At 47.2% G+C, this 13,272-nt stretch overlaps 1 protein-coding gene across 1 annotated transcript in view; it reads right to left on the minus strand.

The window, feature by feature from the left end:
* KCNK12 (potassium two pore domain channel subfamily K member 12) overlaps positions 1-2,628 on the minus strand; it is a 28,099-nt gene extending 25,471 nt beyond the window's left edge. The window contains exon 1 of the mRNA XM_075749449.1: positions 1,794-2,628. Coding sequence (XP_075605564.1) covers positions 1,794-2,145 — 352 coding nt within the window. The 5' untranslated portion in view covers positions 2,146-2,628. The remainder of the gene's footprint in view (positions 1-1,793) is intronic.
* Between the last annotated feature and the right edge of the window lie 10,644 nt (positions 2,629-13,272).

Below are 13,272 nucleotides of genomic sequence, written 5' to 3' on the forward strand. Positions count from 1 at the left end.
AGTACTGTAGGTACCCAGAAGTACTAGCAGGTAGTAGGCCAAGAGAAGGTACTACTCAGGGGAACGCTTGGCAGAATCCGGCCTTTGTTGTAGCTCGGGAAAAACAATCTTCAGTCTCCATCTCAGATGTGAGAGATGTAGACATCACTGGCTATGAAGAAAGAGAGGTGCCCTAGGCTGCACTACACAATTCTTGTTTCAGCCATTGACACCTGCCAAGATTGCCAAAAAACCCTGCCGAGTTCCTCATTCCCTCCGCCCAGGTACAAATGACTGCAGACAGGGCGATGAAGTAGAGATGCAAACTAATGCTTGCAAATGAAAAGGAAAACATTTTATATTTTAATAACCACACAGAGGAGAAGCCAGGGTTCAGGATTTACACAGCAGCTGAAGATTTCTCTGTTTGCTATAGCAGGTGTAAGGAGAGAGCGGGTTTGTTAATATACTGACTTTTTTTTCCATCCATTCAGGTCAGTCATAATGATCTCTTAAAAATATATGCTCTTGTGATGAAGAAGGCCTAACACTTAATTAAAATGATGTTTCAATGACTGGACTATTGAATGTACTTGAAAAGGAAAAGTTAACTGAATTATTCAATGCAAAAAGTAACAATACTCGACAACATTGCTGTAGTCACCATCACGATTCTATTATAGAGATTAGTCACTATTGATAAAACATTTTCCGAACCTAATGAATGTAAGCGCAATAATGAGCTGTGCACTTCTTCCTCTCTAACAAAGGGAAAGCATGACATTTATGCTGAGAAGCCCCAAGACAATTGGCTTGTTAGAAAACTTAAAAACTGGCAGAGAGAGCAAATCTTTCTGCAGGTACATGATTTCTTGAGCAATACTCCGAAAGCCGCAGATAGCCACAGCTTTACTTCAAGCAAATTCCCCATACGACAGTTCTTAACGGTGCTTTTAGACTAAAAAAAAGGTAAGAGTAAAAAAGTAAAAAATTGGTAATTTTAGAGTAAAAAATATAGAATTCCTTCCTCCCCTAAACTCACCATTTGCTCATGAAGTGCTGCTCTTCCTGAACACCTATCGGATATGAATAACTGCAGTCAGCTGTCGCCAGCGATGTACTGAGAATGTGTATTATGGCACAGGCAGAAGACATACGGCTTCGGGTAGCTTACGTCTTTATTCCCATACGCATCTTAACTTTCCCAGCAGTTAAAACCAGCATCGAGCTCAGCGGTCAGGCACCGCGAAAGCCTGGCTATCGCTCGGTATTTTCGGTAGCCCGCTGCCTAATCGCCCCCCCCCAACCTCCCCGCGCCGCCTCTCCCGGTAACGAGCGATTCGACCGTCAGGCGCATCCCGCGGCGGGCAGGGGAGCGGGCAGGGCTGCTCGGAGGGCCAGCAGCCCCGCCGGCTCCTTCGGGCCGGTTGAAGCCCAACCAAGCAACCGCCCAGCCGGCAGCAAAAGTTTGCTGGGGAGGGAAGGGGGCTCCCGCCGCGGCCGGCCCGAAGCACCGACTGCCGCGATCGTCAGCGGCCCTGCGGCCCCAGAAGGAGCCGGAGCGCTGCGGAGCGCAGCGCCGGTCCCTGGCTCCGTGCACCTGGGCGGGCGGTGGGACCGCGACCCCCTGGGGTCGGGGGGTGAGGGGGGGGGACAGGGAGCCGGACCCTCCTCGATTGCAAGGCCCCCGGTTGCCATAGCAACGCGGCAGCGCCTCTCCCCAAACTTTGGTCGCTATAACGACCGCCCCGGGGCCGCGGCCGCAGCATCCCCCGGGCGGGCCTCCGCCGCGGGGCCGTCGGGGCGGCGCTCACCTATGGTGGAGACAACGGTGCCCACGAAGTAGAAAGCGCCGGGGAAGTCCCAGCGGGGCCGCAGGGCGTCGACGCGGATGCCCGCGGCCATGGCCGCCTCGTAGCTCCGCAGGAAGGCGCGCAGCTCCGGCAGGCTGATGTTGAAGATGCGGCTGAAGTTGTGGAGGGTCCGGTTCCAGCGGAGCTGCGCCGCCGCCTCCGACGGGCTCTCGAGGGCCGAGAAGACGGTGGCGCCGGCGCTCAGGTACGCCGCGATGAGGGCGGCCAGCAGCAGGAACCGCCCGTTGTCCTCGTTGAGGGGCGCCAGGCGCCGCCGGCGGCAGGACCCCGCCGCCGCCCGCGGGGGCATCATCCGGTGCGCGGCGCGGCGGGCGCGGCGGGCGGCGGGCGGCCCCCGGCGGGGGGCGCGGGCATGGGGCGGCGCGGCGCGGAGCCCGGCGCGGCGGCGGCTTCGCTGCAGGGGCCGCGGCTCTGAGTCATCCCCCGGCGGGGCTGCCCGCCCGGCTGGCGGCGGCGCCCCGGGGCCGCCGGCCTCGCCCGCCCGCCCTCAGCCCGACGCCCCGCGCCCCCGGGGCCGTGGGCTGCTGCGGCGCGGCCTCGCCGGCGCGCCCCGGCCGGCTCGCTCTGGCCATGCGGGGCGGCGGCGGCGGCGGCCCCGCCGCGGGGGAGACCGCCGCGGGGAGGCGGAGGCGGAGGCTCCGCGCGGCGCCCGGTCGACGGCGGGCGGAGGGCGGGAGCGTGCGGCGCGGCCCCCGGGGAGCCGCATCCCCGGCGGGAAGGCTCCCCCAGCCCCGCTGCCGCCGCCCGCCCGCCCGGGCCGGGGCGCCGCCGCCGGTGCCGCGCCCCCGGGGTGCCGCCGCGTCGGGTCCGGGGGAGGGACGGGGCGGGGCGGCCTTGCCCAGCCCTGCCCTGCCCTGCCCTGCCTTGCCTTGCCTTGCCTTGCCTTGCCCAGCCCTGCCCTGCCCTGCCTTGCCTTGCCTTGCCTTGCCCAGCCCTGCCCTGCCCTGCCCTGCCTTGCCTTGCCTTGCCTTGCCTTGCCCAGCCCTGCCCTGCCTTGCCTTGCCTTGCCTTGCCTTGCCTTGCCCTGCCCTGCCCTGCCCTGCCTTGCCTTGCCTTGCCCAGCCCTGCCCTGCCCTGCCTTGCCTTGCCTTGCCTTGCCCAGCCCTGCCCTGCCTTGCCCTGCCCACCGCTCCCCGGGTCTCCGCTCCCCACCGCCGCACCGGACGGCTGGCGGCCCCCCGGGCACGCCCGGGGAGGGGGGACACGGCAAACGCAGCTGCCCCGTCGTCATGTGGGCGATGCCGTTGCGGAGGTTTTTTAGCTTTATAACCTTTTCGCTACTCCCGGTACCAAGAGAGGTGGTTTTGAGGGAGCTGGTGGTGGTCGGTGGAGCACTAATTAATTAATTTCAGCCATTTTTAGGTGCACAAATTGTTGTTTCTGATCTGACTCCAGTTTCTGGGCTAAACGGAGTTTGACCTAAGAAAATGATAAAGTTTGGTTTTGGTGCCAGATGCCCATTCAATCTTATCTAGCGTCTGAAATGTGACGGGTTTTTTTTTCCGTAAGCCAGCGGATGGTGAATTCTTTCTTCACTGCCTGGCTTGGAACGAACACTGTATCCTTTCTTATCCATTAGGCTGCAGTAAGAACTGCAGTCCTTTCCTGAGAGACTTGTAGTAAATAATAACATTCGTATTTTTGTTTAAAAAAAGAGAATTCACACAGATAAAGTATTGCAAAGAGGATGGGAGTGAATGCCAGGCCTGCAAATGTGCATGCAGGGGACGATAACACATGTAGGAAAATTCCGGGCTTGGAAGAGCAAATACTCCCCACAATTTGCAACTGCTAATGTCAGTCTCACCTGGATGGGGGTTTGTTCCCCACTTTATGGGGTTTTTAACCAAGGGTTGGTGGGGTTTTTTATACAGGAAATCCTTGCTGTCTCTAGGTAGGTACTTGAAGCCTTGTAGCAAATGGACATTTACTGTACTTAGGACTTCTCCATAGCTGTTCTTCACACATTTATTTCTTATTTTGGATCTGAGAGATTTTGCTCTGCCCTGAGATTTCACGTTACTGGCCACATCTATAAATGGAGAATTACCTCCCTTCCTAACAGACCGTTCATACTCACCAGGTGAAGAAAATGGCTTGGGTTTGCACCTATGCTACCAAGGAAGAGGGCTTTCCCAGGAAAAGGCCACGGATTAAATGCAACAACTTAGTTTACAAAATAGTCGACTATCATGTTTTGATACCACTAACACATTTAATCTTTGCTTTTTGCCATTACTGCTTTTGTGCTAAAGCATTTTGTTCAGTAGAGGTGGAAGGAAAGTGCGCAGAAGTATCACAGATTTCCAATCTCCTGTTCTGCTCAAGGTCACCAATATCACATGCAACCCTTAAGAAAAAAAGTGGCTCCTATTTCAAAGTGTCCGTTATGTCCCATTATAAATACTAAACCCAAATAAAAATAGAATAATTAAACCAATAAATCACAAAGTCAGTAGCTGTGGGAAGTAACAGCAGATCTCAAGGACAAAAGAAGTGGAAAAAACCCCAGGAAAGTGTATCAGACCTAATCAAAAGCCCATCGAAACGAGTGGAAAGTCTCCCATGGATAGTCAAGGGCTTAATGCAATAGGTCAGATATGGACCATTTAGTGCCAACGGCCATAGTTAGAAACAATTTCCACTCCGGTAATCCAGGAGTGATTACGTGCAATCCACTGTATCGGGTGCTGTAAATCTAAGCTAATTTACCTGAATACACGCGAATTATGCTGCTGCAGCTGGATATTGGGATTTGGATTCCTGTTATTTTTGCATTTGTAGAGGAAGTAATTCTGATCCATCTTTTTTTCTGTAGACAACATTCCAAAATGAGTGTCCAGTTCTCTGGAGTGCTCAGCAATTTCAGCTACTAGAAAAGGCCAACGATGTTTTTATTTATGAAAGAACGACGCTGGTGAGATGCTGATTAGGTGGAAGAATCGTGTAATAGATATGAAAATGTACTGGTAACTTTCCATGAAGGAAAAAAGCTAAGCTTAAGCAGCAAGGAACATGGTTTAGCTGCTTCAGCATGGGCAAGACAATATTTCAAGCATCATCAAATCATGGTTTCTAAGAAATAGAGCTGTTGACAGATTTTCAAAATGTTTTGACAAGTCATTTCACTAATTTTTTTTACTTAGAGTCTTGAAAATTTGTCACCGTTTTGCAAAAATACTCCATTTTTTTGTTACAAAGCTGGGGGGTGGGGGGAAGAAATGTCCATCTATTTTTTTCATAAAAGTCCTGCTGAAAATATATGGTCCTTTCAAAAACAGCTAACTCCTGGAAAAACTCCATTAGCTGGATACAAATCCTTCACACCTACAGGACTTTGGCTTAAAGGAAGGTCATGGTTTTGGTTAATCCGATCCAGATACCGCAGTTTGTCTGAGGAAACGTTCCGAAGCTACCGCAGCATCTCTGCTTGGGCAAAACTCCTAAAGGCAGTCGTTTGGTTAAATGAATGATGTTTTTATCAATTTGCTTGATTAATTGAATCAAATCTCCAGGCACCTGGCCAAACCATCACCATCTTTAAAACCATTTACCTAGGATTTTTTTTTTTTTTAAAGCTGATAGTCAACTGTAAATTGGGTTTTATGCTAAAATTGGACCCCTGCGCTGTGGGCGTGTTGGGGCCCAACCTCCTCCGTTCGTACGTGCAGCGCCAGCCATTTTGTTTGCCAGGAGGCTGCTGTTCGTGAAAGCAATTATTTTAATAATCAAACAGTGATGTTTACATTATTAGCTTGGTTGTTTAGAGTGAAGCTCGTGCAAAGAAATGAGATGCATTCATTAAATGTTTAATTAAACCATTGTTTGAAAATAGGTCATAACACTGAACATCACGTCTCATTATTAAAGAATAAAGTCTAATATGGTATTTTAAAACTTAAAGAGCCCAGTTACTGTTAATCCTTTCAAGGGAACAGTTCTATTTTTCATTTGTGGGTAAAATCGTTATATTCTCAACCATGGTTTGCCTGTGTGACTTACAAACAAGTTAGCAAGACCACTTCTTTTGACTTCAGGGATACCAAGACATCCACAGTTGGATTCTGGGTTTCATCGCAAGCCTTACTCATACCTATCCCCACTGACTTTGCAGTAAATATCTACTGAGAAAAAAAAAAAAAATCAGGTAGGTAATTTAGGAGCTTTTTACCACTATATTGGTATGGAAATCATGTAATGACTTGGAAGTGTCACACGCAATCTGAATGTAAACATGCCATACAGTCCCTGAGCTCAAGTGCACAGCTGGTTTGGAGCAGCTGGACATATTTTCTACCTTGACAGTGACCAAAGACAAATCGTAGATTTGTAAATGCCACTGCAGCTGGGATTAACGTGCAGGTGTTTTTTGCGCTGCTTTTTATACAACCCAATATGGTTTAGGTTTTCATCTGCAATGTGTGCCAAGGAAATTATTTTTCAATGAGTGACCTTATGGTTAGTCTGGATGCTCAACACACTGCACAGGCAATGAGATGTCCTCTTCGCTTTCATCTCCTACTGGATTTAAAGGGAGTGTCTCTGCTTTGGTGTTATTTTGCAATTATAGGATATAGATGAGGTAATTTGTAACCCGTGCAATCAGGGCGTTGGTAGCATTGTAAGCAAGGGCTTCAGTCATGTCATAAGTGAATATGCCAGTTTTCTAGGTTAGGAGCCTGGGTACTTTGGGATGGAGGGCAAGTTCTTCCCGGTACCCTACTTAGCGCAACGACAGTTGAGACAGTGAAAAGTATACTAACTACAAAGTATTAGGGGGAAAGTACGTGTTTCCACGGAGCCTTAGATGTTACTAACGTCTCCTCATCCTCTCAGAGTACTTTTGTGAGTTTTGAAGCCAAAGACCAGCCCGGTGACCCAAATGGCCATTTACACTCTCTTGTCTCCTGTCTGTATCAGGGTGATCTTTTGAGGAGGAGGGAGAGAAACCAGGCAGGCTTGTAGCTGGTCTTGAAGCCACAAGTTGCCTACTGCAGCCAGCTGGGTTAAAAACCAAGTCGTTTTACGGGCTGGCTAGCAGGTCATCTTGTCTTGAGACTTGGGATGAAACTGTTTTCAGGTAGCTGGGCTGTCTAAGCCCTAGTTACTCTGTCAGTGGCACTCTGGCTTTCATGAGAGCAGAGCTGAACAAGCAGATGAGATGAACTTGGGAATCCTTTGGGAACATTTTCTTGTACTCCCAAACTCAAAATCAAGTCAGAGTGAGAGGTAGGAGTCAGCCACGTGCAAGTTTTGACTTCCTAGGTCTAACTGCTAGGGGATGCTAAGCTGCATCGAAACAGGACTACTGGTAACTAAAGAGGTGGTTTTACTGGGAGACTATTTCCACAGGTTTAAGAGAAAAAGAAAAAAATTGCTGTTTAAATCAAGGGATTCCTGCATTCTTCCTGATAACTTATGAATAGTTATGCAACAGCCTTTTTTTTTTTTTTTTTAATTTTTCCTGAGGCCAGGTGATAATCTAACTACGCTTTCTCACTTTCACTGTTCTCACTGAGAGAATAATCTAATTAGCTCTTCAGCCCTGACAATTACATTCAATTGAAATGTGATGAATAGCCAATTTCAAAAGGCCTCATCCTGTATGGTGCTCTGAGCACCCTGAGCGTATTAATGTGTTCTCGCTTGGTGGTCAATGGAAGCTGAAGGCACCCAGCATCTTGTGCAGTTTGTTCTGTATTCAGATGACTTATTTTCATCTCAGTCTGTGACGGTGTGAAACTTCACATTTTATGGGCAAACCTTCCGCTCTGGTGGGTTATGTTCTTCCTGCATTAGTTTTGCTAATTTGTTTTCTATTATTGCTTTGCACAGGGAAATCTCAGTCAGTGTCTTGGCATGCAAAGGATTTTCAATACATTTTAATAGTAGAAAGACAGTATTCTACAACTCAGGGAGAAGCAACTCTGTATCATTTCTGAGACCCTACAAAGGATAATACACCACCCACTGTTGAGTTCGTGTAGACTATCAGGCAACAAACCAGTCACCTTCTTGTTTTTTTCTGGATCACACCTTGTTCAGCGCAACCAGGGCCAGGCCTTTCGGAAGAGATCAGCATCCTTCAGCTCTCCAAGTGAACGGCTGAATTTTGGAAAGGACTGAATGGCCAATCAGGCAGCAAATTTTTTTTTTTTTTTTCTGCAAGATACTACAAAGTGTTTTGCAGCCTGCCATTTCTCTTGACAATAATTTGGAGGGAAGAGGAAAAGCTCTTTGTAAATCCCTCTATTAAAGTGAGAGAGGTGGCCCCTGTATTCAAGGAGGGGTTGAGGTTCACAGTGTTGCAGAGGGGAGGGACAGACAGACAGATGCACAGATGGATGGATGCAGGAACCTGCAGAATGGGATTTGGTGTAGCTGTTGAGAAACCTGCATCCTCCAAATCCACACTTGCCTGTGTACCAAAGAGCTGCAGAGAGCTTGCCAGGAAGGGAAGTAATTTTAGAATGTGATTTGGAAAATGATTCAGTTTAAAAATTGCTATTTTTGAAGGGCTACTTTCAGCTGGGATCCAGTCCCCAGCATGTTCCCAGCAGCACTCGCCTTGCTGCAGCAGAACGTGGTGCAGGGGGGAGGAGAAACGTCTGCCTGGGAGCTGGGAGCCCTGACCCTCGCGCTGCCGCAGAGGAAACAATTCATGGGAATGGGTCCTTCTCCCATTTCACATCCCATCCTGCATTTGGCAGGTGAGTGCTTTAATCTGGCTAGCTTGACGCACATGCCAAAGGTAACTCTGCACACCCTCTCCGGGGGTTCCCCGTCCTCAAGGGAATCTGGAAATGGGGCTGCTAGGCAGACAAAGTTTCAGGACGGGAAAACCTACTTCATCCTCTTGGCATAAAAGCCGAGAGCAGCTTAGGGAATTTATCAAGCAAAGTTACAAAATGGCAAACAAACACCTTTTTCATGCCATCTGAAGGCTTAGTGTATGTACTTTACAGCCCCTGCGGCTGCCTCTCTCACAGACCTCTCCAGCCGGCGGCGTTGAAACGAAACCTGCTGAGCTGACGCTCCCTCCGTCAGGCTGGGGCTTTACAGAAGTGCAGGACAGGCACCATTTGATCACAGCACTGAAGAAAATGCTGGAAACCCCTTTGGCCTGCTGGATTTGCACTGCAGATAGCAATCCTGTGCTTATTACACCTTATCGGTTAGCAACAAACAGGTGAAAATGTCCCTTCCACTCTGGATTTGTCCCTCTTGTTTCATTCAGGCAGGCGCTGGCTGATGGTCCTCTGAGGCCACGTACCCATCTAAGCTTTTAATAATCAGGTTCCACTTGTGACTGAGCAACTTCATAGAAATTGGTTTGTTCTTCAGGACACATGGAGTCGAAGTGTGTGGCTGAAGATTGCTCCGGTTCCCATGAGGGTATCAAGACCGCTCGCAGGTGATGGTTTTAGGAGGAATTAGCGTTTATTCCAACCTAAATAATTCTGTGATTCCCAAGGCTCCTGGGAGTGACTGGCTGGTGGGTGTCCCAGGCAGTGGACCAAGCCCAGCCAAGACACATGGGTGTGTGTGTGTAGATACAAAACAAGGGAATAATTTCTCTTGAAATGAAAGAGAAAGCTGAACATACAGTTGGTTGATCATCATTGTATCATGCATTATGGCAGTTTTGTTAGAAATATAGGTAAGTTCATCAGTTGAAAGGTCATGGAGGACTGCTGTGGTACCAGTCTTACTATGTGTACAGCTTGTCCCTGTGGCATTGGAGATTCATCTCACTCCATTAAGTGACCAACTTTACACAAGGTCTCATTTTCATCCCTGCCTCTCTTGCTTTTGTCAAACATTGCTAGGAAGCAGAAGCATGGATCATTTGCAAAGTTGCTTCCCTGCTTCTGTTCACCTTCTGGCTCGCAGCAGATGTGTAGCCCAGCCCCTCACCTGCTCACCTTACATCTAGCATAGACATTGATGACTCTTCCAGAGTCTAGCAGAGAGATTGGTGACTCTTCCACAGCGTTAGCCAAGCCTCGCACAGACGCTGCCTCTTGAGACCGTGATTCACTGTGAAAGAGGGGAAGAAATTATGGGAAAAAGGGGCATATACAGTAGATTCTATATCTGGGAGGATGAGGAACGTATAAGGAAAGCAATATATCATCTTTTGAACAAATGCTAAACTGCTGCTAGAAAGAAATGTGATGGTGAGGAGGGTTTCCTTTTACAGCTGTCCATTCCTGCTTCAAAAGTGGTGAGCAAACAGAGGAATGTATCAAGCTTTCAAAACAAAAATTAAAATCCATTTTGCTATATAGAGAATTTTAAAGGACTTTTCTTTCCAGATTAAGATTTTCCATTATTTATAGCCACGTAAAAGATGTTTTATGTGTAATACCAATACATTATTTGTGCGTGTAATGAAAGACAGCCAACTGCTGTGCCACTGAGCATGCAAAACTGTGTCAGGGAAAAGAGACAAACCTGCACTCAGGACCAGCTTCAGTTTCATCTGTGGTCTTTCTTAGCCTGGAAGTGAACTTCAGCCTCCCTAGTTTTCCTATTTTTAGAGTTGGCCACTGCCCACATTCACCTGAGCACTAGAGGAAAACTGAATGAAGCTGTCTGGCAGAATTTTGCAGTCATTTTACAAATGAGCAAAGTGGTGGAAAGGGAAAGTGATGCATCTTCTTATAGTGGACTTAATCCATTGTAGGTGTTCTGTGACCAATGCTGTCGCTTTGGTTTTGGAGCACTGGGGTATGATTTAGCCTATAACAAGCACTTATCTGGTGAAAATGTATCAGTGGAAATGTGAAGAACATATAATATTGGAATGTAGGTACATGGTGTGCTTCCAGAAAGACCTTAGGTAAGGAATGAGGTGAGTGTAAAAGAATAGCGGGATGAAAGATGCCTAAAACTGAACAGTTCAAATGGAAAGTAAATAACTCGCAGTAACTTTGAGAGATCACGTCTGTAGCTCTGCGTCTGTGAGAAGTGCAGGAGAGAGGGATGGAGAATAGAAAGGAGCACAGGCTTTCTTAAAAAGGTTTCTGAAAGCTCCATCAGCCTTACAGGCCTCTTGAAAGATTTCCTCCCAGCTGCCCAGTCTCCATGCTAGCCCTTCGGGTTGGTTAACTCCCAGTTAAATTAGCTAGTCAGTGTGGTCTAATGCAGAGGTTGGAAAGTTTTCAAGCATTGCTGGCCAAACTATATTTTCCTTTTCTAAATCAGAGGTTCAGTGGGCTAACAGACAACATTTTGGAGATACCAGATCTGTCCCTCATGAAACCAAGCTGCTGCTGGGCTGCTGAGCGTCGTGTCCCCCTCTGCAGGCAGGGGCTGCTGACTTCCCTTGGGCTCTCAGCTGCATCTCAGGACGCAACCGTTGCCGTTTTGCTGTGCCTGTGTCACTCAGGCTCATCCCATGTGCCATCCCCTGCCACCGTGCTGTCAGCTACTGACTCCTGGTCTAACAGCCAGGTCATCTGATTCAGGCTTAGAAAATGTGGGGTTTTGCACCTGCTCTGTGTGGGGATATCACATCATCTTGATCCAATAATTTCTCTTCCATTTGCCTTCCTTACCCTTCTGACCTTGGTCCTGTTTCTCTCCTTAAGTTGAGAAATATTCCAGAATAGAATTTCTTTTATTTTAATGCATTAGCATAGCTCCACTGGAGATGCAATGAAATCATGGCTGGGATTATGTCAGGCTTCCCACCATCCACAAAGGAAATAAAGAGCATCCTGCTGGTATGAAAACCATTGTGCTGGGGAGACCTTGTCATGCTGATAATGATATAAGGGTGTAAAACTCTGCTATGAAAACGATGTGTGCTCTAGCAAGCAGGCTTCATTTCTGTCCAAATGCCAGCATGGCTTATTATTTTCTAATGAAATGAAATATATTTGTGCTCTCTGAAGTAGACTGTGTTGATTTAATTTGTGTTTTATGATCAAGACTCTAAATTTCATATCTTTTATGTTTTATAAGTAGCGAGCAGGGATTTAGCTGCATGAGACCCATTAATATCAATACAGCTAACTCCCCATGCCCTTCTTTAAAGACTATTTTATACATAACAACATGGAATTTCACCTCTGTATATTTCTCTCAGTCTCTGCAGGAAAAATACAGTGATAGCTAATCTGAGGGCAGGCATACAATTTATTATTGTTCTCAAAGCAATAAACATTTTTAGTACTCTGAATTTTTCCTGCTGACAAACAACAGGCAGTGTGTAACATAGAAATCAAATCGCTGCTTTTTTGATTTTTTTTGTGGCCTGAGTTAGGGAAAGTAACAGAACAATCTCAGGCAAGAAATCACAGCTCATTGTTTATTTTATGTAATTTCAGTATGCTGCCTTTTGAGTTTTTTTGCTTGAGAATTGGAATGCACTAAATTAGGGAGATACTTCTCCAGCGTGAAATATTATTAGAAAAGGAACGTTCAGTTTTCTAGATAAAATTTTCTGCATTTGCTTCCTTCCTTACATATGAATAAAAATGATCCAACTACTGTTGAGAATGAGAATAGGGAAAAAAAAAGACGTTTTTCTAAGCAAAAGATGTGAACTGTATTCTTTCGTTATCCTTACAAACCATGTGTTTTGACTTTCATTTCAACCATTAACTTTGTCTCTCTGTGCCTCCCACTACTGAAAGACAAAATTCACATCTTAAATACTTTTTGTTCATCCTGTCACTATCCAGGAGAATGGACCAATCTGGGGTTGATCCTGGATGACTTTGAGTATTTTCCAGCAGAAGGAAAGACCTGTCGACATCACCTGAGGACTGTCGGTGTGTCTTGGACATAACAAGATGTGGTATTTGAGCTCAGCTTGGCGAGAACTCTTTCCAGAACAGGGTCTGGGCTGCAGGATGAACCAGCTGGCTGAGCCTGCAGCACACTGCACTTTCTGTGGGATCACACCTGTATTCTGCTTACCCTCGAGTTAGAAAATATTGCCTTTGGCAAAGTTCAGTCTTCCTAAAACTAGACTTTCCTGATTCAGCTCATGAACCAGATAAACAAAACGCAGCTTGTTCTGGTGGCACTTCACAAGGGTTGGACTCATGGTGTCCCAGTCACAATTTTCCCTGGTTTGAGATTGCAAAACATTCTTTTTGCTCTGAATTTAAATGAGAGAATACTTCCCATTTGGCAAGCATAGAGCGTCCCCAGACTTTTGCATTTCTTGTCGTGAAGAAGATGGAGCACTATACCAGTCATTGATACTGTGTGCATTAATTCCATGAAGCAAATTCTCCCACCTATGATCAAGCACTAAAGTTTAAGGGGGGCAATGCAATACAACGGAACAGAAATTGTCACCTTAACTGCAGTTTGTGGAAACTTGTATCATGGGCTTCAGCCTAACAGCAAAACAAATCTATAAATAGAGAGAGGGTAGTCAGCTGGAAATGACCGAGGA

The sequence above is a fragment of the Balearica regulorum genome, chromosome 3, assembly GCF_011004875.1.
Source record: "Balearica regulorum gibbericeps isolate bBalReg1 chromosome 3, bBalReg1.pri, whole genome shotgun sequence".
Lineage (NCBI taxonomy): Eukaryota > Metazoa > Chordata > Aves > Gruiformes > Gruidae > Balearica > Balearica regulorum.